Raw genomic sequence first — 27,740 nt, forward strand, 5'->3', positions numbered from 1 at the left:
CCCTCCTCACCCACTTACACCCCGTCCCTCATCACCCCCCCCTCACCCCTCCCCCTCCTCACCCCCCCACCCACTCACACCCCGCCCCACTCCCCCTCACACCCCGCCCCTCCCCTCTTTTCTTCCAGCCTCTATTACCACACGAGTCTTGCCAAATCAAAGGATGTTTTACCTCTAGATGTATCTTTGTGTAATGCAATAAACATTTGCCTTCGATTTAAGACTATTACGGAGACAGGATTGTTTTAATAAGATTATATTTAGTACACGAGATTTGAGTTGGCTGATTTCGGGAATATTAACTACAGGACTTTAAAAAATATATACATTTTGGTTATCCTGCCTTGGTGTTTTCTCACGTGGCAGTACACCAGAGATGATTACATCTCCAAGGTCCGCACATATGGGTTATCGATCCCACTTGCTGTGCTGCCCTCTCGTGGCCACCACGCCCCAGCAGCGATTTGGTTTCACGAACCCTGAGTGATGACCCAACTTTGGCCCCCAACGTGCAATGTTAGAGCCATGCTGCCACAGCCAAACACAGCATTTGTCCCTTTAACTTCGAAACGGTGTAGATGTTAAAGTGGAGATTAAAACACGTCACGGGTGTTTTGTGCAACAGGTTTATTTTATCTCAAAATCCTGGGAAACGTAAGAGACGCAGTTAACGTGTCGCACAGAATAAGGCATGCGACCTCAACTTGCCATATCAACTACCACATGGACACCACGCCTCACCAGCCAAAATCCACTGCTGAATGAGGACCTCCCCAGGACATTCCCGTCTCTCACCGTCCCCTGCGATGCAAGAATCCATCCACAGCACTCCCAACTTTTGCAGACTTGAGACGTGAGGCTTTCTTGAATACATTCTAATTCGTGTTGTTACTTGACTGGTTTGGCACGTTCCCTTGGTGGGTCGTCATTCCCCGGTCGCATTAACTCGTCAGGGTATTAATAAACTGCATTTTCCAAACGTGCACATCAAGACTTTAGGAGTCTGCGGGTCTCTCTCTGCCTTTGTGCTCTGGGCGTTGTAATGATACACAGCAAGGGACCATCCATTTAGTACGTACACATGGAGGGGGTTCACCCAAATGCGTAGCTTGCGCATAGGAAACGCGGGGGGGGGGTGAAGCCTCGATAATAATTTGTCTACATTGGCCTTCAAATGAGTTAAGATAGTCCGGCGGTGGACTATGTTTGCTTAAACACGTTAATATTATTAATCTTTCATCGTTTCTGCGTGGATTAAATATCGGCCGTTCTATAGGATCCGGGGGGGTGTAAGAAGTCCGCGTGCGTACAGGGAGGGGGGGGGTCAAGTTGACAGATTGTGTACCTACTAAATGGATGACCCCTAATAGTGTCTGTGAATGGGCATCGACAGCGCGAAAGAAGTTCAACATACATACATCACCTACAAAAACACAGTAACAGCACTTGAGTTTAAACTTAAACAGTTTGTACAAAAACCTATGTTTAGATGTAAAGTTGGTGGTAAAAAAATATCCATTACATACATTACAGTACAAAGACGTATGCTCATGTGGGCTTCTGCCACACGGAAAATGTCAGGATTAATTCCCCAACACATGTTTTCGCTTGGGTGGCAGGGAGAGGCACCAACATGCACTCTGACCACAGGCAGTAGAGTCATAATGCACATCACGTTTTCACGTTATCGGCATTTAAGCCCAGAGGGGCACATGTGATCCAACTAGTTGCTGTACAGTGGACAACTGAAATATTCAAATAGAACTTGTCGTTGATATGTTAACATGTATTGCCTTTTGTAGTGAGTATCGGTAGACAAATTTGATGTTCTACACTACGGGATAGCATATGAATGTTATGGGTCAATTGATACTTGTGAAAGCTCAACGCTGGGTAACTGAAATTATAAAATGACACCAACGTTGCAGATTCCCATTTATATTTTCAAAGAACATTGTTCAAGTGTTTTAGGACTATTCCACAAGATACTAATGAAGGCAGCTGACCAGCTCGTTATTATATTAAGAGCATGTTACAAAATAACTTTATTTTATTTTACAATATACCTTTAGGTACCACAATCGGGCATAACCTATTAAGATATACTGCATAAATTTCTGTAGTTTCTCAACAAGCTTGTATGTAATGGATTTAACTGGAGACAAAAAACTCCATTACCGAACTCAGCGATTTCAGTGCCTTCTGATACGGAGTTATGCATTTTATGTCAACACGATTTCAACGATGGCCATACCTTGCAGTTTAAAATTGTGCACAATGGTTGGGTTTCTAAGTAGTGTACAGTATTTTAGATGTCAGTAATCAAATTGAGCAATGTCCAAAAACAATGTAATAAAAATGCAATGCCTAAAGTACACTCCTAAAGCATAATTTCCACATACAGCCATTTTTGCAGCACACTTTATTCAAAATTAAATACAGGCGCGGCCATCGAATTTGTACATGCAAACAAAGCCTGATGAAGCATCCGAGGAGCTTTTATTGTTTTAATAAAGACAGCACGTAAAGAACACATACACAGCCAGCGAGAGAAACATTTTTTTTCAAGCAAGCTTGGGAAGAAATGTTAACATCTAAGAAACTATTTACAAACTTTAAAGTAATTTCAAATTGCAAAAATCACAAAACACTGGATCATGTTTGGGAAACTGTCCTTACAAGTATTTGACAAGGTCAGTATTTAACCTCAAATATGCTGCAAAAGGGGATTGTTATGCATGACCGGCATACATTGCTGTTATTATCCTAATTCCTAAAAATAGCTATTGTCATCCTTAATAGCTGCTTGTCACTCAGGTAAAGATGATCATTAAGGTGTTGTGCATCAAAATGATTTCATTTCGTGCAAATACATTTGGATATTTCTTTGAGCTAAACAAATGTAATCCGGTGCTTGTATAGTAAGGCCCACTGCTTAATTATAAACATCAGGAAAACAGTGTTCAAATATAGTGTAGATCTAATCGGTGAATTAGCATACAATCAGCATTTCCGTTAACATGTTGTTGAATAATTGTAATAAATAAAAACTAAAGAAAGCAACAGCCAAAAAAAGTTTAAAATAATTTCCACTGTACATTAAATATATTAAAATATTTGCAAGCAGCTGGAGGATCAAGTGGATGGCAGGGGTTTAACTGCACTATTCCAGTTGCAAAATACTGGCCTGTGTCTGTAGCTCTGCCATTTGGCACCATGTAGGTTCATCATTCTTTTGGGGTTAAAACATAACACCACATCACAAGAAACCTATCAATTTAATGCATATGTGCCATGCCCAGAGATATCAATATGCTAATCATTCTGCACCATTTGTCAGTGATTTACCTACATGGATGGATTTCTAAATTGAAAAGTACATGCGACATTTGTTTTTTTTTAACCAGGGATGTATAAAGGATGGATACATTGACAATTTTCGTGTTGATGCAATACCTGCACATTTCTGTCCATTGACTCGTTATTTTAAAAGGCAAGCGAGCGAATGCTGAGTGCGTGATCCGTGAAAACGTTAACTGAGTGACATAATGTGGTAAGGAGATAATTGGAGCGTGCCAGGCTGTTGAGATGCGGCGGGGGGGGGGGGGTTGGAGGTCTCTGATAGGGAAGAGTAGGGAGGTAGAGTGTGGGAGGAAGAGCAGGGAATAGGAGGTAGAGAGGTAGGGTACAGCAGTGTACATAATAAAGAGGACAGGGCAGGGGGAACAGGTTGTTGAGGGGAATGGTTGGGGTTTGGGTAGGGTGGGGTTTGGGGTCGGGTGCGGTCGCCTTAATACTCGTCCTGCTCATCGGGGCCTTGCTGGTCATCAAGAACCTCATCCTCAGGTGGAGCGAAGCCATCCTGCACAAACAAACAAACGACAGGTTTCGTTAATGTCACTGTGTAAAATGCAAAAATACCAAACAAAACCCCAAAGTGCAGTAACAATAAACAGAACATTATATTGTGAAACGGACTTAATTATTACATTTCAATCAACGACAACATTGTTTTTAAACAACGGTCTTACAATTACATCTGAAACACCACATGCAGTTTAATTTCCCAGCCAAGCCCCGTTGCAGTACATGCACGCATGAATGGCTGTTAAAAGCGTTTCAATGTACTGTGCTCTCAATGGTGAATAGAGTAGAATTCTTTCAGAGCACTCAGGGTAGCCAAATTGCAAAAAATTAAGTAAAAAATATTACAAAGCCTCATGCGTTGTAACATAGTTGCCTACCTTCCATTAAGCTAAAGCACATCACATGTATGAATGACGTTAAGTGGATTTTGCGGGGGTAAAAGTGCTTGGCAATATGCGTTAGAGAACCTTCTCACTTTTACCTCTGTGGCATATAGGACATCAAGGACTTTCTGCAAAACTGGGTCAGTGTCGTTCTCATGCTCTTGGCAGATGAGTTCAATGTCACGCAGCTTTCCAAAGTAGAAGTCCCTCTCCTTTTCCAACCCATCCACTGTTACCTTCAGCTCCAAAAGCTGGAAAGTCGTGAAAATACAAGGCGAGTAAACCCAATTTCACACGTTCAGGTTTTCTATGATAAAATGCTACTACATTAAAACACGATATCACACATTGGAGATATATATTTTTTGCATGTGCCACATGGAAAGCAAAATATGCAAGTGTTACATTTCATATATAATCAAATAAAAACCTACCATTGTCATGATAAGCACAACGGCCATTTACAAGAACAGATGTGAACAAAGTAGTATGAACACAATCATAAATTAATCATCAAAGCATATTACTGCTGAAAAAGTTTGTAAAACATAAAACATTTTATACTTGTGTAATGAGCGACTTCCGCGACACGTTGTGTAGAGGGTACTTCTTCTGTATTACTCACACTGGGCACAACACAGGCCAACACTTATTCTTACTCACACTGAGTACAACACTAGATATTAACGTCTCTACTGGCTACACACAGCCGATCACTCGGCGTGGTCCCATCACCCTCACTCAGCTACACCGCTGGCTGGCGGCGTGACGATGACGGCGATGGAAACCACGCAGGAGATCTTCCACGTGGCCGGATGATGGAGAGAGATGTCGGCGAGCAGCGACGCAGCCAAGACCCAAGACCCCACACACGAGCCCCGAGCCCGCTCCCCCTTATATCCCCCCAGGCGTGGCTAAGTCCCGCCTCTGGCCACGGACTCTCGTGGAACCTTTGAACAGGTTCTCGGAGTATCTCGGCTAGCCCCACCTTATACCTTTGTCCCAGATACAACTCCTTCCCTGATTAGTTGTTACTTAACCGAGCCCATACCCGTGATTCCCCTTCCAGGCCAGCACATGTCACCCTGTCATTACACTTGTTACAGAAAAGCAACTAAGTGGTTCCTGTCAACACCTACATAGCTCACCAAAAGTTACCTAAATCAGTGACACACACGGTCTCACTAAAAATAGCACGGCAATGTGCATGCACAACAGGCTGATGTTCAAAGCCATGCATGCCCGAACAGAGCCGAGAGAAGCAACTGCAATAGACAACCTGCAAAATAACTTGTCACAAGAGGTGTGCAAAGTTCCATCCTGGCAGTCTCAAACTCAAAAAAAAAACTAAATAATTGAGATCTCAAAGGAGACGGCACAACTTGCTCGAAATCACGCATGAAATCGATGCAAAAGATCCCCCCCCCTCTCTAATACAGCCCCACACGCCTTTCCTCCCTCATTCAGGTGACTGCTAACCTGCTGGTTCAGTTCGTAGACCTGTGCTTCAGCATCACCAGACCAGTTCTTTGCAATGTTCTTCCGGGCAGCTGGTGATGTCGTAGGGAGGCGGCCAGGTGGTGGCATGGGCTTCTGTGGCTGTGCCATCCGTTGAGGCACTGTCCAGCACAAACACACACATGTGCACAAGGAACACCTTAGAACACGTTTCAAAATGTAAAAAAATGCTTAGAACAAGCGTCAATGTAAAATTAACCCAAGTGGATCCACTATTTTTGATCTTTCTATATATACCCACACACACACAAGAATCATACTGATATGGTTGGTTCCATCTTGCTCAGATGTATAGATTTTGAATTAATAAGAGCACCAGCTTGGGTTATTCTGCACGAACAAGAAGACACCGTGCGCCACGTGTTGAAGAAAAAAAAAACATGAAGTGGTTACGACAGTGCACACAGACATCACCAAGAGCATTGCGGAGCACATTTGTTAAAGGCTGCCACAACAGTAAGAACAGCAATGAAGCTATGCAAGTTGTGCATACTAGAAGCCAGAAGAGAAATAAAAGCCACGATGCCCCCTTTTCTTGTAAGCAACATGATTTTACCATTAAGGAGTCAAGTGGCTTTTGGAGATCGATGAGCTGAGGACAAAACACACCATTAATGGTCTTTTGTCTTGAAAATATAAAAAACAGAGATGCTCCCACTGGTTAGCGAACATGAAAAACACATTTCAAACAAACAGATTTGCACTCTTTATATCAAATCATATAATACACCAAACACTGAAATACACCACCTACCAACTGAACATGTTTTTGGTTAAAGCGTTCCTTCTCAAACAGGCCAAGCCTACAGCAGGATGGTAGCTATCGCCGTGCTTACCAGCTGTGATGATTCTTTTCTGTTTGGTGAAAGATTGATGCTCGCCAGGGTTGGGAGGGGGTCCTGCCTCCTGTCCCTGCCTAGCCAAAATGGGATCATATTCTTTCCCATCGTAATTTGCATCAAAGAACTTCTTGAACCACTGCACAAATTCAAAGTTGTCCTGGAATTTTCCCTTCACCAGCCTGTCCACTGCAATGATCTGCAAGATGGAAAATGGGACATGATGTCATAAATTGGATCTATAAAAATGTACACATGTTAGAATGTAATTTGGGACTGAATGTAAAATGATTATATCGAGTTTGGAAATATTTATTTAACAAACGACTTGCATGACAACAAAAAAACTAACTGAATATTCCATGATAAAATTAACCACAGGATGGTAAAAGTGAACACATTTTTAAAAAGTATGTGGTCACAAATCTTAAGACACGTAATGTACCAGGATCAGCAGAGAAGATTTGCTTTTACAGCACATGTGATGGTCACAAAGGTTGAATCAATGATAAGAACAAAAACATCCTCAAGAATGCTGCACTTTACATCACAGAAGGCAACACCCTTTCTTAGTCTGAGGGTTTAAACTCCAAATGCAAATGCTCTTAAGACTGAAAATTCATAATTATGGTTTCCACTGACATTTAAAATATAAATATATTATTTATAGAACTTTAGCAATCCTCTGCTGGACACAGACCATCATGAGCTGTGTCAGTCATGGGGGTTCCTTGGCTAAAGTCCGCCATACTGGTCAGTGCAGGGGTTGTTGTGGGTGTGGGGGTCCAGGTATGGTTCACATTATTCACCATTCATGTTAGCCATCATTAATAGTGCAGAGCACGCAAAGCACTGCTCCTTTTAAAGATTACTGTTCGGATAAACGTTAAAAAGTATGTTAATAATAACGTGATACTACATAGTCTGTTCGTACTTCTTACCTTGTCAACACTCATCTTTTTGAACGATGCTTGTAAAACTTTAAAATTATGGATGTACTCGTGTTCAAGTTTGGCTTGGAATTTTACTTTTTTCAAAATAATGCATCCTGGGAAGAGCATGTCCATAAACTGGCAATATGCAACTCCTGCAAAATAAAAGGCTCACATATGATGACATCAACAGCTGTAACACTCAATAATAAAGATGCCCTTTACTTGCACACAAATTGAAAGTTATACACCATTCATAATAAAAGTTTTTGGGTTAGATCGCGTTAAATTTCGATTTAAAGCTTTCGTGACTGCAGGGATTCATCTTCTTGGTTCTTTCGGTACCGAAAGAACCAAGAAGATAGATCGCGTTATTTATTAATGTGTCGTAACCCTCCACCACCCGACACGGCCAATCAGCAACACCATGTCAGATTTCCCCTCATTTCCAACGTGTTCCTGAGTAGGACCTCAACTGAATTTCACTGAACATGACGACACTAAGCTTTCACAAACTTTACTGGAATAAAAATGGCACACACAGATACTTTGTTGCTGACAATTTATGCAAACGAAAAATATTCCTATAAGCAGCTCAACCTCGACTAGGCGCTTAGCCAAAAGGTATGTTCTGAACACTGGCACTGTGGAAAATGTTAACAATGGATTAATTAATCATTCACAATAAACCAATTATAGTTGACCAGCAGAAACAGTTGGACAGCAGAACTTCAGCACTAGATTACTCGAACACTTGCCCTGCTCACCTGAACAGAGCTGTTCCACCTTGGCGTAAGGAAGGGCCAAAGAGTCATTGATCCATGCCAGCATGTCATGTCGGCTCAGGTTATCGCTGGTCACAGACGTTGAGTACACATTTATAGCCATTTTTCACCTCTTCATGAATGAAAAAAAAAGTGTAAGGGAGCGAAGGAGGAAAAAAACCGGCCTCAAGCTTTAATTAACACAACAAAGCAAAATAACACTTTCACTTCTGATGTACTGTACGTGGTTACTACACACTGGTTATTGGAATTAGCGCTGTAAGGAATGACAACCAGCTAAAAAGTTTCACACGCGCATTTGCTTACAACCAGATTTTCCGCAACCATGTTTTGGATGGCTCCCAGAAGCCCTCCATTATATTGACTTTAATCCTCCAAAAATCTCTCAGCTGCATTTACAGCAGACGGTTCCAAAAAAATAACCAATGGCACTGCCACCCAACGCCCATGGATTTTTTTTTATAAACTTTTATTTTTAAGCATTTACGTGACGATCAAGTAATTATAATATATCCGCTGAACACTTAATATAAACAGTTAGGTCTGCTTGCTTACATGTAAAATTTGGGGGTGGGGGGGGGGAAGGTTACACATTTGCAGTGTCAATAATCTTCCCAAACCGTAACATCATGAATCTACGCAAAATTGATTTTAAATAAAACATTGTCAAATTATGAAGTGGTTTAATAAGTTCAAATAACCCATTAGTACAGCCCAATATGTGGAAATGCACACAAAAGCGAAATAATGTAATCTTGCTTGTACAACTATGACATGAGTGAATTAAGCGAGCTTCCCTGCATGCTACATCTGTCCTAGTGCTTGCATATCCACAATAAACTGTCAGGTTCAGTGGATTTTCTGTAAATGCAGCAGCTTTTACAATCAACATAAAATATGGATAATAGAAAAAAATTCTAATATATTTGCTGAATGTAGGATTGATTTGCAATATAAACTTCTGAATGTAAGACTCCAAACACCCTGCATCAGCCATGTTCATTATTTGACCATACTTCACCACGCTGGTCAGTGCGGGTTGAAGGCGGGGCCCCGCAAGACTACCGTAGTTCAGATGCCTCTTGTCACCGATGCTAGTCGTGGCTGGGAATCGAACTCAGGTCGCTGTATTCATGTGCCACTGAATCCCACCACCATTACATGAACCAATAACATGCAGGGCAGCCAACATACTTTCAATAGTATTCTGGAAACAGTGGGTTTTGCCATTCAATCTGCGTGGGTGCATACCCCAAACGGACTAACTAACAGCTGCGTTACATCATTATTGCTACATAAACAGTTGGGGTGCGCTTCAACTAAACCGCAGTGCACAAAACCCAACGAACAAAAAACGAGTCGAGATAAAATATACAATCTAGATTTGAAGCTTTCGTGACTGCAGGAATCCATACTCTTTGGTTCTTTCGGTAAAGTCACGTAGGTATAAAATAAAACACACAACGTAGTGCAATATAGTTCTAGAAGGAACTCGTGAACTCCAAACCGTGCACATTCCTGCGCCGTGCTGCAATGCTGCACATTACACAAGCCATCATTACAAGCGACAGCCAATAAAGCCAGTGAGCTAGACGCGTTCGTCGTCAGTGTTTAACGATTCACCTCACCCTTCTCGCCCCAGTTACGATTCCGGGCAACGCATTCGTTGTGAGTAGAGGGCTGTAAGATGAGCGAGTATACGTCCCTATGGGCTTGGTACTGCAGTAAACACCGTTTACGACGTGCTGCCTAGCACGAAGAGTATTGAAACTGAGTCCTTCTCAGTCCAGAGCAGTTAAACCTTTCGGAATCCATCTTAAAGGAATGGATAAACCACCCAAGCCGAAAGAACCATGCCCAGATACTTGCTTAATCCATCCCAGTTCAACACTGGAAAAGTCTGCTTGTATATAAATCATCCTCGATCACACAGACCCTGCCCATTTATGGTTAAACGATTTTAACGCGCACCAATTAATGCCAATTTACATTTAAACCACCAACCGCATAAACCCCACCCATATCTAATTAAAGCATTCTAACGCACATTTCTAGTTAAACAATTCCGATTAAAAAAAAACGTATTTCTGTTCAAACCATTCAAACCCTGTCCATCCCTGCTTACACATACATAACCACCAAACCCTACCCACAAATACTAGACCCCTAACCCGCACCAACCCTCCCCCATACGTGGTTAAACCACCCTAACCCACCACAAGGCCAGGTCAAAATACCATGCCAACCGATACAAGTCCTGGCTACGTCAACCCCGCCCAACAACAATCGCAACTCCCCACACAGCAACCACCGGCGCCGATGCAAATCTCGCATCGCCACGAAACCAAGATGATTACATCAGCCCAATACATCTGTGAGTAGAGCGGAAAGACACATTCTCCCGCTACGGTTAAACCAAACAAGCAGCAGCACCCACTACTTGTCCGGGCCGGGCGAGAGCGACCCAACCGGGCCGTGATCCAGGAAAGAACGAGGAGTCCCGCACTCCGCTAGGCCAACGTTCGTTATTTCACCACAAACGCCGCGCACGACAAGGCTGGCGATGCTCGCACGTTCTTCTCACCCGAGACAGCGGTTTAAGCGACACTATGACAAGGAGAAGTCGATGATTCCCGTCGAGGCGTGCACGATAAACGCGGAGCGCAGTGCGAGACGGCGAGCACACTGAAGCCGTCCAGCCTCTCACTCAATGTCGCAGTCCGCACAGGCAGCGCGTCCCTCCGCGCCCTCCTTGCGATTGGTCCACAGCGCTGCGCATGACCACCCTCGACAACCAATGGCATTGCGCGCACGGCTTGTCCTCACTACGAAATCTGTGACGCGGGGGGCGGGGTGAAAGGGGAGGGGGCGGGGTGCGAGGGGGGGGGGCGCGAAGGGGCGGGGTGGGTTGGGGGTGGGTTGGGCTCATGACCTGGGTTGCCACCTGCCCGGGTTAATCCGGATAGTCCGAGATTTGTCACGTGTTTGGGTGACGATAATTAATTTGTGCCGTAGACTCGTGGCATTGTGTTGACTTCATTGCAGTACACTGCGCAGTTTTGATAGACCGAAGTTGAGTAAGAAATATGTGCGAGTTTGGGCTAAGGAAAAGGTATCAACCCTACTCAACCCTTGATTGCCATTTCTACATGCACAATGTATGCAAATGTAATGGCGATAACATTCTCATGTTACATATGGGGGAATGGCATAAACAAAACTATACAAATAAGACGATGCAATGGAGAAACAGCAGCCGTTCTTATGCCGTGCCATCCTCATGCTATATCATACCTTGGTTCAAATTAACGACGCCCATTTCACTGAGTTGACGGTATGAGTTGTGTTTAAGGTAACACTACTTGTAATTGGTGGGCCACGAGAAGGCTACTGTCTCCAAACCAAACCACGGACCACACAGCAAACCCGCTGTGGTCTGCGCTCCTTGAATTCGACACGAAACTCTCTCTCTCTCTGTGTTCACTGCTGAAGCCATCTCGTCGTGGAGAGCAGCATGCCTCGACCTTGGCATTGAGCGAGTCCCTTGGTTCTTTCGGTAAAGTCACGTAGATAGAAAATACATGAAATACTAGAATACGACGTTTCGATTGCAACACAGGCAGTCGTCATCAGGTAGAACTAAATTTGTTGTCTTGTGTGTCTCTCTCTCAAAATCGAAACGTCGTGATATTTTTATTATTTTTTCTATCTACGTGGCTTTACCTAAAGACCCAAACAATATGAATGCCTGCAGTCACGAAAGCTTTAAGTCAACCTTAACACCTCTTCAGTTATTGCCAGAAAGGGTGCCACTTATTCTTATTTCATAATTTTGATACTGGCATCAAGAGTATACACAGCACATGAGATATCTGAGACGATATAAAAAACAAGATGTTTCTTGCTTCTGATAGAACACACGGCTGGAAATGGTAGCTCGGCGGTCAATCAATATCAGATCAGAGAAGAACGGTGGTCTGTTATTCGATGGTGAGGGGTCAACTATCCCCAATATTTCCACAAAATGAAGGAAGCTGTTGCCAACATCGGGGCTCCAGACAGAACCACCCCGCACCTCCGATGAGCACGGATTGGTTACGTACGGTGTGAAAGAAGTTCAAAATACGTACATACATCCGAGGTCGTGACGGGTTTATTTCCTCTACGTCCCCCTGTACCATTCCCGTGCTGCTGTAATGCGCACCGATGAGGGTGATATTGGCACATAAAATAAAGACTTGATTGATTGACATCTCGAGCGAGAGATTTAATCATGGCAATGGGAACGAAGCAAAAGCTTCAAAATCTGGAGGTCAATTGGCCATTACGCATCGAAACGCATGACACGAGTGCACGAGCATTTAAAATGGTTTATTACATTATTAAGTGCGTATGAAAAAAATGCAAAAAACAAAAGCAAATAAGCAGCCACACTTGTGGATAAGTTAACACAAAAAAACGGTACATTTATTCAAGTCTGTAGCACATCGGGACACTTTGAAACTGCTCACTGTGAAACTTGCCCACATAAATATATGTATGCAGGTATGCATGTATTATGTATACATGTGCCATATCATGATGCAATGGTACCAAAGCGAGCACAACACAACCGAAACACCGAGGGAGCACTCAAAGAAACCTTCAGGGGAACGCAGATCACCACACGCACCACTACTCGAGATTTATTTTTTTGTTTATCCTAATACGTACTGTAGATTACATCCAAGCAAGGGATTTTATGAGTAGGATGCAGTACAGTTTTATAGAGTGGGACGAGGAATGTTCATCAGGTTACGTGATATTCACAGGGAGCCCACAATTCGTAACTGAAAAGGAAACTATGGTGACACTGCCTTCAAAAGGTTGAAATGACATTCGGCGAAAATGAAAACCCATAGAGTTGTATCATTATCTAGTTTGCTCATACAAACTGCTGTTTTTACAAACTAGAAATTATACTTTGCTAATTTTCAAGTTTACCTCCTTCACAATCACAGAATATTCATCAAAATTATATTATAAGTTGTGCATTGAAATAAAAATCATTAAAACTTGCTTACGAAAAAAACCAACTCACCTGCATTTATTAATCGATATACTTTTAAAACAAATGTGGCGATTCATCATGTGGGCTCCCCATCATATGTTCTCAAACAATTAAATATCAACTTGTACTTTCAATGCACCAAGAAATGCAAACAAATGCACCTCTTCCTATGTCAATATACCACTACAACACACTGCACTTGATTTATTCTGTAAAGCCTATCCGTGGGAGCATACACATGACATCCCTGTGCAAGTACACATGAGGCTACTTTCTAGGTATAAGCACCGGCATTTGCATGGTTCACAACCACACAAAAATAACAATACAGTTTCTTCTTTTATATATATAGATATAAAATAAAAAATAAAATGCTTAAGGGAAAAAAAAGAAAATTGTATTGTTAAATAAAAAGATTAAATAAAACACATTACAGCAATTTTTTATTTTGTAGAAAAATTGTTTTAGCACCAAACGTTGGCTCTGCCCCTGGGTGTGGCATGGCTGAGTCTGTCCCATAAGTTTCCTGTTTAACAGTAAGAGGAACACATATTGCAGAGGAAGGTTGCAAAGCACCAAGATGTATAAAAAATCACGAGTTTGCTGGAAAACATGGTCACTGCTGCACCCGAACATATTGACCTCATTCAGTGAGCGACTCCAAGAAGGTCGTTGCTGGCGTGCCAATGTTTGTCTCAAACTGTTACCTCCGACCTCACGTGCCACTTGCGGAGACAATTTTTTAGCTGTTTGCCCACAGACGAGTGCAGTTATTGAGTCTGTGATCGCTGTCACATCATGCTCTGCTGTTTGCTTCTGTTGAGTAAACTCATGTTATGGTCGCCAGGATTGTCAGTTTTGCACCACATTGCAAGTCACAGTAAATGTGTTTCTTGCAATAACATAGACCACTGAACATTGACCTAGCACTCAGTAGCACCGTGTTTAGGACGCTATGTGTATATACTTGCCTACCGAAGGTATTTAGACTGTGACCGATATAGCTGTTGAGATGGTAGTCCAAACGCTTTTGGCAGGTCGGCATATACACACGTACGACAATTATGTGCATGCCTACAGTGTTGCGTTTGGGGTTTTTGTTTTTGCGTGCGTGCTCGTGTGTGTGCGTGCGTGCGTGCGAACGCGTGGTGTGGTGCATGTGTTGTGCACACAGGCGCAGGGGTGCGGATACAGAAGGGTAACAAAGGGGACACTGCAATCACCGCCTGGAGCAGCCCACCACGAGTGACCACGTCTCCCAAAACGTCGAACCGAGCTGCCACATGAGAGCGATTCGTGCTTTTTTTTTGACAAATGCCCCAGAAGGCTTTGTGTATCGTACAAAAAAGGACAAAACGTAAAGCACCATCTCCCTGGTTTAAAACAACAACAAAAAAACAGACGGAGTGTGAAACATCAGCCTCGTGTGGATGTTGACACCAAATAACAACAAATAAAACCCTCTGTTGTAATCATTACGTAATTGAATATTATTATTGTGACAGTTTATTTCTCTTTTTTTTCTGCGTTTTCACGCAAGCGGTCAGGATGACTAAAAACATTTTGCCACAGCCCGGAGTGGCATTTTATGGTGAGCTCAGAGAGCAGCAGCCTGCGATGTTCTGTTCTGATATACTGTGTCCTCAGCTAGGCAGAGTTGAAGGCATAGGGAAGGCATCTTCAGTGGTGACATACAGTACAGTATATAGTTATCGCGATCAAAACGACTTCACGCTCTCTCTCTCTCTCTTTGTTGTGCAACTGTCCGCAAATACTGAAAACAGCGTATTTATTGCATCTTTGTAGAAAAGATACCAATAACGTCCAGAAAATAAAACAGAATCGGGACGCTTTTATTCGTGCGCCTTGTGAATTCTTTCCTCTTAAATCGACATCACCACTTGTGTGAGGTGAGAAAAACAAAACCGGAGCGATATCATAGTTAATGTTTTCAATCATCCTTGTTGAGAGCACCTTTTCAATATATATGTACAGTAGATTTGAAGGTTGTAGAGATAAATCATCACAGAGGTATTTAATATTGTGCTAGGACTGGATTTAGAGAGATCCCCGATGCATTTCCCTCTAACTTCTGCCTGGCAAAGGTTCAACTTAGGCCAATAATTGGGGCAAATGACACAGTGCAAAAGTATTATATCTGCATTAAAAAACAAACTTCATTGGTTGCAGTTATATTGTTACACTATAAAAATTAATGAAACAAAAAATAAACCCAAGCCACCTTTTTGTGACCAGCAATAAATTACACGTTTATCATATTTTATAACATATATTTACTATTAACTCTTCGTTCCGATTAAATGTATCCTCCTTTGACTGCTATAGCAACACATAGAAAATAAAGTCCCAAAAAAATGCTCACAGATGCCTATTTTTTGTACATGGAGAGTTACATGGCACGGTTATGAATGTGCCAGTTGGGATACACACTGGGTAATTATACTAGATTTACATCGGACAGGCGAGTAGGTTTATGTTATCCCAAATACTTTAGCCGATATTTAGATAATCTCACCCATTGACTTACCCAGTGTGGTGAGTTTTGATTGTTTGCATTATTTTTGCATTTTTTTTTGTTAAGACCAAACTGCTTGGGTCCATACAAATTCTTGCACGTGCAAAGAAGGTGCGGTGGTTAGCGGCAGTATTCTGTTTGCATGCTACCAAGAAAGAAACTCGCTCAAGATAGGTTTTACCTTCCTACAGCTAAAAAGTAGAATTCAAGTGTGTTCAGGATATTTTATAGGTAAGTAAAAGCTTATGTTTGTGAAGGTTACCCTCAGACTTCACGTTAATCCTATAAAACAATTTTAAAATGTGCCACATCAATACAGTTTTAAACAACTGTCATATCACTTTAGTTAGATTTTTGCATAGAAGATAGTAAAAGTTTGCTATTTTTATGTCTTGAAAAGCACTTCAGCATTCATATTTATAAATATCAAAATAATCGCACAAAATCTGTTTTAGGTGATAAGTTAAAACAACGAAATTGTGTCAATTTTTATTTGTGCAATACTTTCTAAATATGTTTCAGGACAATAAATATCTGAGCGTGCAATTTCTCGAAGTTTTTTTAGTATTTATTAAAAATCCATTGATCTGCTCGTGGACGTTTGTGCGGATCGGGGTTAACCTTTTACATTGATCGTTGAAGAATAAGCTCATGAAAAATCGTATTAATTTAAGACCGGCAAATAATACCTGTAACTCAAACAAGGTATTGAGATATAGGGAAAACAAACTCGTTTTTTGTATCTACCGCCTTTCCTTTACCAACTAATATCCAAAAATCTGTATTTTAGCTTGCGCCCTTCACAAAAAAACACTAATCCGCGAGGAAATGTATCAATTCGTTTTTTTGCGTCTCGTAGACGTAGTTTCCACAGACACGTGGGCGAAATATTACGGCACATTGCCCGTTTTGCACAAGGTTTCTAGCATCGTTTCGAAGTTCATCACCTCATTATTGGCCGTGCGTTGGAGATGAGGTAAAGTGACGCTCTATGAATGTCGGGTTGGGGGGGGATGGGTTTTTTTCCTTTTCCTCTGGAGAGTGAAAAAAATCCCCCCCGTGTTAGTGTACAAAAAATAGACAACAAAAATCACAACACTGACAAAAAAAACAACCCCAAAGGCTGATTGCCAATTTGGATGTTTTCCCCCCAGCATTTTCTCCCACAAAAGCATCAAAACCTCTCTAAATCCAGCCCCCCCATATGTGGTGAGTGTATTATAACGTCCTCTGCATTTTGTACCTGAAATACTGTGTAAAACCACCTGAAAGTCAGCTGTGTCAATACAGGCTCAACTTCACCCACAGTAAGGCTCAGATGGTTTTGGAGTCCTCAACTTTGTATTAGTTTCACCTTTTTTTTACTTTTTTCTTTTTCGTTTTTTTTTCAACAACAGGCATTAAAGTGTGGAAAATTGCACTGCCGCTAGCCAATGAGAAGACATACGCGCGGTCTGTTCGCCCCGCAGCCAACAATGAGCCCAAAGCTGCCTTAAATTGCCCAGGACAATCCCCTCCACCCGGTCGCATTCTTCAGGAAGAGCCTTTGCTTTGGCTGCTCAAGTGTGAAACTCACGACGCCCGAGTTTCGGAGGCAGGGGTCGTTGTTGGCAGAATCTGTGGACATGTAGGTGTACAGCCCTTTGTATATATGCATGATGAACTTCATTCGCACCATACGTAGCCAACGGTGCTAATCGGAGGTGCGGATTTTATTCATTTACTTTGTTAATCTACTGCTGGATAAGCGCCTCCCCTCGTCGTCTGAGTCGTGGAGGTTGTTCCGACTATACTTCACCGCGCTGTTCAGTGCAGGTTAGTGAAGGCACGGAGCATAGAATTAGAGTACAACAATTGATTTTTGCTGCATTGGGTTCATATGGACGTAACGATGCCAAACACCAAAACTCTCTTGAAGCATGTTTAAAAACGACTGTGGATTAAAAATAAATCATTTTACCATTACGTTTTACGGGTGTGCCTATGTAAAATACAATTCGTGTATGTCCATAACTTTTCAAAACTATGATTCTTAAGCCCACGTTCATGCAATTTGATTTAAATGTCACAATAGGTCCCATGCAGGTGAAATGCCCACAAGCATTTAAAGAGTTAGGATTCGTTTACAATCTGAGGTGAGACATGGGCTTTATCCCGGCTGGCCAGAAACACCCCAACACTGCAGGTAAACGCGACAGGTAATTTACACAGAATGCCAATCAGGTTGCGTTTGTTTGCGCATGTCTCTGGACGTTGCTTTGCTGCGGTGCTTGCTCCACTGTGGCCCAGCCGAGCGAGGAGATTGTCTGCGGGTAGTTGCTCGAGGTCTCTGGAAGCTGCACAGGGAAATGTCTGGGTTTACTGGGGCAGACGAAGCGAACAGACCCTCGAGTAACGGACGCGAACAACACAACAACAACGCTGAATTACAAAGAAGTAGAAGAAGAAGAAAAAAAACCCTTTGAAATGAACACGTAAAGTAATAATACGTGACAACACTGCCGATGGCAAGAAGGGTTCGGACAGTGGTGTCAACAGCTGGTACTCGATAGAGGTACAGTGGATCTATGTTTAAACCTTACATTTCTTGCCAAATAAACCAACTTTCTTCATATTTTCATTATAAATTCATTCGACTTAAAATTGTATTCACACGATTAAATAAGCGGTTTAAAAAAATGATTAAAAAATAAAAACGTTTGTTTTGTTTCTTAAACAGACCTGTTATTTCATAGGAAGCAGTTACTCAGTTTAAATCCAGCAGAAAAAAAATGTAAGATTACATAGGCTCCCCTGTACTGTAGAGACTTTGTATTAAATTCTTTCTAAGCTATTAAAATTACAACACATTTAAAAGAGGAAATGTGCTGCACCTTGAGAAATCGGGATTCCTCCACGGGAACACCTCAGGACACCTGTGAAGAGGCCTAGCAGCAACTTCCTATGCAGTACTTGACAGCATAGGCCTGGTCGAAATTCATTCGGACCTTGGCCTAGCGATGAAAAACATCTTTACCTTGTAGCTCAAATAAGAACAATGTAAAACAATTGATATAACTGCGGCATCATTCACGCAGACTTGCACGCAATCCCAAGCAAAGGTGGCCTAGCTTTGCGTAGGCCGGCCTCATCATGATAGTACTGTACTTAGTAAAATTTAGTTTTTTTATCTTAAGTTTTGCCTCTTCACCTAAACGCTATACCACTGGCCATTACCGGTGCAGCGTGCATGCCTCTTTTAGGCGTTTTCTTAGTGCAGGCTCGTGTGCTGCGTCTTTGCGCGATTGTGTTTGCGACGGCCCTGGCGCGGCGTGGCGGAGGCCTAAACGCAGGAGAAGTAGTCCTTCAGCGGGGAGAAGAGGTGGCGGATGACCGGCACACTCCACGAGCGGCCCAGCAGTCGCTGACGGGCGAGCCGGCTCATGTTCGAGACATCCGTATAGTGCACTGGAAAGCCGAATATCCTACAGGACACACCCAGCAAGAGCGGACACAGAGAATGAAACAATATGCAGTGGCGAGATGTTTATACCTCGCCTGGTATGCAGGAGGCCGTGGGTTCGATCCCAACCCTGACAATGCCTGTATATTTGGAGTTTGCATGTTCTCCCTGTGGTCGCGTGGATTTTTCTCTGGATCCTTCGGTTTTTCCCTCCACATTTAGAATCAACATCACGCGTTCAGAGTATTAGGCTGTTATATATATGCACACATGATAAGCCACTTCACTGGGCTATTATTTGTTGCCAGGTTGCTTCTGAAAAAGAGCCATATAGCTTCGTGGGTCTTACCTGGTAAAATAAAAATTTCTATTAAAAAAGTTTAGTTTTAATGCGACACCACAGTAGAATCTGTATTTGCGAAGCATTTACATGCGACTGCATCTCAAGATGCTGGACAAATTGGGGGAAAACATGCTTGTCTAGGCAGTTTTAAGAAGGGGGGGAGGGGGGGTTTCAGTATTTTTGTTAGAGCAGAGAAGTGCTACAGGCCAAAAACAAGTTTTAGACAACGTGTTGGTAAAAGTACAAATGAAGACCCTCCATAGAGATGGGAATATTTGTTTTACACGCTAGCCTGAGCTCAATATTCATAAAAAATACGTTTGGCCTCGTGTACTCAAATTCAAAGTCAAGCTCTGTACCTCACCTAAGGTCAACTAAACCAAACATGAGCAACAGGAGCTAAAGGTGACACAGAGGGAAAGAAATAACAATGGCTGTTTGTGGCGCAAACCAATAACCTCTTTTTCTACCCAGTCACGAAACAAAATATCTGAGCATGCTGAACCTCTTTGGTATTTTAGCGATCCAAAGAGCTGTGGCTTTCACTATCTTTCTCTTGACGTTATGAGGTAATTGAAGAGCTGGATCCTCTTTCCTAGCATTTAGCTTAAATCAGCTTTGCGGAGTAAACTCACCGCTCCATTTCTGTGCTCCAGAGAACGTCTTCCTTTCCGTTCATCACGACGGGCAGCAGCTGGTCCTTGCCCTGTTTGATGGAGTTGGACTTTGTGGTGATGGTCTGCACTTTGCTGAACTGTGCGGTGGAGAGAGCGGGTGTCACAGGATGGAGATGTCAGCACTTTGAAAACCCTTTGAAAATACCTAAAGCAAGCTTTGCTTCCCATATTATAAAGCAACGATTTGTCATATTAACGAGGAATAATTTTTTTGTGAAAGTTCTCTTTATGGGTCCACAAGTAATTTTGGGTACTCATTATGTAAATGCCATGTACCTGGATCTACATACCATGCCAAAGGCAAGCAAGTTGCTTTAAGAGTTGACAGGTAAAAGAAAAATATCGAATTTGAGAAGAGGTATCTTCCGGTTGTTCAGGCAGTTTTAATGACCCATCAATTTTGTGCTATCATATTTTCAACGAAAACACCTGTTTACTATGACTGATAGAATACACAGTACATGAAAAAACAACTTTCCCACTCCAATCGCGAGAGAAAGATGTTTTTTTAATTGGGCAGCACCAATTACCTGGCTTGAAATTCATCATTGAGAGGATAAGCCACTGAATGTGCTGGCAACCTTATCAAGCAAAGAGCACGGGTAATTATCAAGATTCCATGAAGACATTTGACCTTATGTCAGTGGATCTTGAGGCCAATTGGGCATTCAAAGGCACGTGATTAGTAAGAGCATGCAAACCCCTGATGCCACGATTCAAATGCACCCTGTTCCGTTATATTTTTAAGCACATTTAAAGTGTTTACCGACAGTGTGAATGAATATCAACGATTGCAAAAATAAAAAAACGAGAGGATTTTCTTGTTCAGGTGGGGGAGGAAGATGAGGAGAAAGCGAGGCCTCTCTCAGCGCAGTACCTTGGCAGTTCGCCCGTGCTCCAAGCAGTCCTGCAGCTCAGACAGGTCCGATCCCAGTGGCCTTTAAAACACACGTAAGACAAAGACCCCCCATATAGCCTTAACAGACTGTTGGGGGCTAGTGCTGTTTGCGAGCACCTATGAAGACCGGCATGGCACACAAGGAGATAGGTGGCCAGCACCTCGCCTGGCCACCTTTGTGCCCCTAGTGGCGATGTTTACACACCGCACGAGGTATTCATTTGAGGCTGACTCGACCTAGGGGAGGCCCAGGACTGATTCAGATAATCGTCACTGGTGTTGACCGTCAGCGCGAATCGAACCCGGGTCGACGGGTTTGTAGCGCAACGCGCTAACCACTGCACTACCACTCTCCACTGGAATGTAAGAAATTTTAAAACGCACACAACAACACTATACGATACTACTTTTATTTCACCAGGTAAGGCCCACTGAACCATACAGCTTTTCTTCAGAAGTGACCTGACCACCCATGATAGCTCAGTGAAGTGGCTGATCATGTGGAAATTTATAACAGCCAAATACTCGAAGCACACATTTCTAAAAGTGGAGGGAAAAACCGGAGGACCAGGAGAAAAATCCACGCCACCACAGGGAGAACATGCAAACTCCAAATAGACAGGCGTCAGGGTCAGAATAGATCCCACGACCTCCGGCATACCAGGCGAGTGAGTTAACATCTCGCCACCATGGCGCCCCCAACATAAACACGTATGGCTTCAAGCAAAGGCATTGACAGTTCTGACATGTTCATCGTGATCCTAATTTATTTGGGGGATGCAGTGGTTGTCTTTGTGTCTCGGTCGGCCGTGTTGAGCGGTGGTGCTTCAGTGCTGCTGCAGCTCCGACCCGGAGGTCTGGGTGATGCAGCGCGGCTGCGTGTGCAATGCATCTTGTGGCCGTTACTTCACCTACTGCGACTCGTGCACTTGTATGACACGTGTATAACACGTGTATAACACGTGTATAACACGTGTATAACACGGATAATAACGGTTGAATTATAAAAGCCATTCCTGAAAAGCATCTTGAAGGAAAGCATCTTGTTGACACGACAGCAGTTATCCCCCACAAGTATTTATTTAAATGAAGACATCAATCATTTTGGCTGAAAATAACCACCTATAAGATCACGGCTAATATCAAGCTGCGTTTGTCAAAACTTCTTTTAAACCGCTGCACCATTTTGAGCGAATCGGTTATCATTTGAAAGCTTTACTAAATACATTTTACGCAGTCGAGATTGACATTTTTATTAAAATTATCTTTATCTTGATAACTGGGCGTATTGGCCCTGGAGCTGCTTATCAGCTCTACCAACAACCAAGTGCTATAGAAGTTAAGTAAAAAGATCATGCACTTGATAGGCATACATTTCTATGTATATCTTTTGAAATTGTTTCATTGAAATTTTTACTTAAAACTTTGGTGACTGCAGGAATTCATATTCTTTGTTTTTTTCGGTAAAGTCACGTAGATATAGGTTGTGGTTTTTATGCATTTAAAATGTTTTGTTATTTTTATTTTATTATTTTCCATCTACGTGACTTTACTGAAAGAAGCAAAGAATACTGTTAAATTTGTTTAAGCACTAATCTTGGATTAAAACATCTTAATCGATGTGCTTCCGTATTTACGGATTGCTCAGCATTGTATGATGCAGTAGCACAAATGAGGGAGTCTAAGAACTCAACTCAATATTATTATTATGAGCCTCTCCAACCTACGATGTTTCATTATTGTGCTGGACAATGTACGCTTGTGTTACTGCAACACAAAGTTATCGTTTTATCGTGGAATTTCAATTAATCAAAATACATCAAATGAAACTCATTTTCTCCGTGGAATAAATAATAATAATGTCAGCTTGACCACTGAATCTGAGTGGGCTGTCTACCAATCTCTTATAACCACGCTGATCTGCCAAGTCTATATTTATCTACACAAACAAGCGAGAGTCTCTGAGGCAAACTCATGCAGGGAGAGTACCCAGCACACACGCAATGCTGGGCCAACCCTTGGCACGTGGCAGGGACCGTTGGCCCAACGTTCCATGTTCACTGGGCGTCACAACACGACCGCTGACCTGTTCATGCCCGGCAGGTTCCCCCAAAAATAGCGGGCGCGGTGAGCTGCCGAAACATCCTTGGCATCAATCATCACAGGGTTACACTGCAACGGAAGGAACAAGGTGCAAGTGGACATTATTACGCAATATTTAGCATTATTAATATCGTTACGTTATTCCATATTTTTCCATTTGTATGCGAGTCTTAAGCTAATAAAGACAATTCCACTGACATTTAAGAGTTATGCTGAAATTTGTCTGCTACAGAGAGCAATGTTTGTTGTATGACGACAGTCAAAACGCAACATTTTTAGTTCTCAAAGCTGGAATGTATCCAATGTAGACATAGACCCAAACTAAGTATACTCATTATAATAATGTAAATTTATAAAGCCCCCTTAAAATGGTTCTCAAGGTGCTAAATGGTTTTGTTGTGGTGAAGCCATTAGAGCATCAACTCACTCTGCTTTGAATATCTGGAATAATCACAGGTGGCAGCCTGGCTTGAAATCCAGGATTCCAGGGCGTGTCGGCTCCGCGCTCTGACCTCTGAACCCGCACAGACACCTACCTACCTCCCTCCCTCCACATTAACCATTCAATGTCCCCGTTCCGTACCTCCAGGAAACGCGAGATGTCACGCTTATCGTTGACACCCATGGCGGCCACGTTCTCAAAGAGCCAGAAGAAGGGACGCTCCTCCCCCTCCTTGGGCTTGGCCTCGTGCAGAAGGCGGTAAAACTCGAAGAACAGTCGCCCCGTGCCTTCTGCACGCGAGTGCACAAACGCACAGGCACACGCGGCGCACACGCAACGCACACGCACATGCAACGCAAGCACGCGCGTCCGCGTCGGCGCGCGCGCGCGGCCAGCTCGATGGGCAGCCCACCGAGACGAGGAAAACGTAGCGACTTGGAATCTTGCGGAGTGCCCAACACCCAGCCGCCGACCTGGCTTAACCTGCCCTAGGGGCCGCTGATGTCCATTGCTGGCGCAGACCGATACGCGACGCAGGTTCGGCTTCTGTTGTTCATCAAAAAAAATCCCTATCGCTGAACGTGCACGACATCCCGGGTGCAGCGCAATCTGCTCCGTTGACACCGCTACTTAGCTACCCACTCACAATTAAATTTTCCGCTATGCCGGTTCGATCTCCCGGCACGGCAGTTTAAACAAGGATGGAAGTTTTTATTTTGATCCGACCCCCGCCCCCCCCCGTGCTTCTGTCCACCCAGCAGCAGCAGTAGCAGGGCATGACACAGTTATTCCATCGGCAGGCAACGTGGACAGCATGGAAGAGTAGGCCAATATAGCCTCTAGACAGGCTCTCTAGAGTTCCCTCTAGTGCAGATCCACCACCAGCAGGAGGTTGAGCTAGTAATTGCATGGCTGAACGTTTATCTTTCAATCAGAAAGGATTTGTATATAGACAAAGTTAATTAGCAGCAATGTGGAGATCAGGGATGGGACAGAGCGATGGGAACGTTTACAATACGTGCATCAGGTAATTCATGTCAGCATTGTATTTAATGGGCTCATGTGACCTCTGCTGCCACTAGGGGCCGCTACTTTTACCACAAGGGGGCAATAAAAGATTATTGAATTGCATCGTGGCTCTGAATCGTGAGAATTCAACGATTCACATATGAGAGGAGATTCATCACAACCCTATTCATTATATCACGAGCAAGGTAGGCAGTAGGATAAGCATTAATTGTAAACATATTAAAATTGTTAAGTCGTATTAAAAAATAAACTAGAATGCACCGCAACATGAAATATAAGCGTAAAGCGCACATTATTAAATCTAGCATTGTTGAATGTAAGTTTGTGAAACAATTCCAATTTAGGATTTTCATGGCGCTGGCTTTCGGCGGTGCCGACTTCAGGAAGGTGCTGTGCACGTGCATTATTAAAGAGTTAGCGAGAGAGCGCTTGCCTGGCCTGCCCGCCTGCCCGTCACGAGTCTCTGCTCGTGCCTGCAACTCAACCCTGATGAACCCTGATGACGATACACCTCGGGGCACGAGGCCAGAAACCTCCCTGCCTGCTTCGCTGCTGACATCAACGTTCCCACGGCTCCCTTCTCACAGGGGAGGCCCAGTCTGCTGACCAAACTAACACACGGCGATAATAATATTATTAAGCAATTAAATTAATCTTGTGCCTTTGTTAAAAAAAAACACAAGCACATTCTCTGTCACTTTACAATAAACACAGCTCCCCCCCATCAACGCTAATTTATGCATGCTTTTACCAAACTTCCAAAAACATGACAGTTGTTTTTGCCCCCATTCACTGACCGCTGCTTTCACGCTTGAAAATGAACTAGACAATGAAATCGTGGGCACGCGTGCTAGCTACTAGCACTTGCGCTGGAACGCCCACCATACAAACCCTTCCTGGCAGGGTTGACGATGGACAGGTCGTTGCACGGGCTGCCTCCGATCACCAGGTCAAATGGCCCCCACTCCAGGATCTGCGAGAGAAGAGAGCCCACCGGGCTCAGCTGTTTGTGCCACCGGACCTTGCGAGCCGAGCGCCCCGCCGTGGTGACTGGGCCCGGCGGCTGCCCCCCTGGGCCCGGCGGCCGTGCCCAGGGGGTGGCAAGTAGCGGTGGTGGTGGCGGTAGTGGCCGGCGGCGTGCCGGGCTTTGGTTAAGCCCGCATGGCGAGCCTCGGCGGGGATTACAGAGTGTTTACGCAACGGATTTGTCAAGTCTGCAATCACTGCGAGTTGGAAAAGTTGGGCGATTTGAAATATGGTGCATCGTGTGGGTCGTTTTAATTCAACACTGTACAAAACACAGCAGGCCTTTGTAATGACTTGGGATTTTTTTTCGTTCTTCGCAAGGCTAGTAACAAAAGATGATTGTTCTTATAAATTTTACAAAGATGGAAATCTTTCATTAGCATTTTGCCCTGGTATGGCACAGTAAGCATGCGTTATGTCATCAGCTAGCATTGTGGGATGGAGCGAATTCGTCGCCTGTAGACGGGATGTCGAAGAAAATGTCGCTTTAAAAATAAGTGTAAGTCACCGTATTCTGGTGTCGTACATAAACAACGTAACGATAAGATACGGAAACTAACAAAGAATACTTTCCAGTCCTTTCTCATATTACTGCTGGATGAAGGCCTCCCCATTCAATGTCGGCTATGGGTGTTTTTTTTTTATCATACTTCACCACACTGGTCACTGCGGGTTTATGAAGGGGTCGGTTCAGATATCACTAAGTCATTGATGGTAGTCATGGCAGGGAAATGAACGCAATGACCTAAGCACCATGGTACCACTCCCCCCCTCTCCCATTGTGTGGCTATCGAGCACGCAGGCAGCGCTAACTCCACCGGGGCCACAAGCCGAAGGGGCCCAGGCGCTAGGCTTTGAAAAGGGGGGGGGGGGGGCGACACAGGAGGCGAGCGCTGGCGGTCGGCTGGGGGCCCTGGCAGCGCCGGCCTTAGGCATGGACAGCGCAGGCGTGCGCAGAGGGCGGCGGTGCTACGTGGTTTTGGGACTCGGGAGGCGAGGGCAAGCGGGCAGCTGGGCGGCCGTTGGCTGTCGGGTGCGTGCACATGAACTGCTCACGTGACACCAAGACGCCCGGTCCTACATCGTGAACGATCGTGCGCACGTGTGCATCGTGACGTCAGCACGCGGAGAGGTGAGCTGAGAGGGGACAGTCGTGGGACACAGGCAGCCCCCGGTTCACTGCTTGCTCCGGGCCCACGTCAAGCGTTCTAGGCCAATGACTCCCCGATGAAAATGGTGCGATTACAAAAATGAAATGGTGGCGCTTAGCTCACACGGGCACCCATGGTTTCTGTGTAACAGAGGCTTTATACCTTTTCACATCCTCCTGTCTGGTGAAAGGAAAGATTATTATTATTTTGTTGGACTGCCGCGAAATCAGTCTCAGGATATAACATACGTTTTCACGATTTCACTGTTACCCCGATATCAGTTTTCTACAACCGTGTAATTATATTTTGCATTTGAAATAGATTTTGTTCTTTGCCGTATTTCCATTAGACATAAAGATGCCTTAAACGTTAATTAACTGCAGTTGACGCAACGTAACGCCCATCTTCTAATCACCGCAACTTTACAATAAGGCACGCACGCCATCAGGAACATAATAAATTATTCAATCAACTACTTCAATAGTCCTGGCTTACTTTAAGCTCCGAAGCGGGAAAACCAAGCACGTTTAACGTGTAACACAGCTATTGATTTCAAACTTGAATTCCTGCATGAAAAATTCATGAACATTTTTCATCAGGAATCAAGCTCTTTCTAAAAACGACAACCGCGGTTTTGCGATCTTGAGAGAAACGGGCGACAAGTCGCTCGGGCTGCCTCAGGTCATGCACCGTATCGCCGTCGTGCCGCCGTGTCGCGG

At 43.6% G+C, this 27,740-nt stretch overlaps 2 protein-coding genes across 13 annotated transcripts in view; both read right to left on the reverse strand.

The window, feature by feature from the left end:
- Nucleotides 1-2,278: 2,278 nt before the first annotated feature.
- Nucleotides 2,279-11,075, reverse strand: MAPRE3 (microtubule associated protein RP/EB family member 3). The gene is made up of 7 exons (XM_078857203.1): nt 10,909-11,075; nt 8,307-8,436; nt 7,549-7,694; nt 6,605-6,806; nt 5,730-5,869; nt 4,349-4,501; nt 2,279-3,862 (listed from the first exon to the last, which is right to left on the reverse strand). The coding sequence occupies exons 2-7, from the start codon at nt 8,425-8,427 to the stop codon at nt 3,791-3,793; spliced, it is 834 nt and encodes a 277-aa protein (XP_078713329.1). The 5' UTR covers nt 8,428-8,436; nt 10,909-11,075; the 3' UTR covers nt 2,279-3,790.
- Nucleotides 11,076-12,680: 1,605 nt separating this feature from the next.
- Nucleotides 12,681-27,740, reverse strand: part of LOC144932770 (DNA (cytosine-5)-methyltransferase 3A-like) — a 114,499-nt gene continuing 99,439 nt past the window's right edge. For 5 of the 12 annotated variants that reach the window (XM_078857205.1, XM_078857210.1, XM_078857207.1 and 2 more), the window contains exons 18-23: nt 25,727-25,817; nt 23,957-24,105; nt 23,357-23,442; nt 21,250-21,310; nt 20,331-20,449; nt 12,681-19,374 (exon numbers count right to left, since the gene is read on the reverse strand). In XM_078857205.1, the coding sequence (XP_078713331.1) occupies nt 19,233-19,374; nt 20,331-20,449; nt 21,250-21,310; nt 23,357-23,442; nt 23,957-24,105; nt 25,727-25,817 (648 nt within the window). In that variant the 3' untranslated portion in view covers nt 12,681-19,232. Of the gene's footprint in view, nt 19,375-20,330; nt 20,450-21,249; nt 21,311-23,356; nt 23,443-23,956; nt 24,106-25,709; nt 25,818-26,260; nt 27,091-27,740 lie in introns of those variants that run through there. The other 7 variants (XM_078857212.1, XM_078857208.1, XM_078857209.1 and 4 more) reach the window with 6 other exon arrangements.

Source organism: Lampetra fluviatilis, chromosome 5 (assembly GCF_964198595.1).
Source record: "Lampetra fluviatilis chromosome 5, kcLamFluv1.1, whole genome shotgun sequence".
Classification (NCBI taxonomy): domain Eukaryota; kingdom Metazoa; phylum Chordata; class Hyperoartia; order Petromyzontiformes; family Petromyzontidae; genus Lampetra; species Lampetra fluviatilis.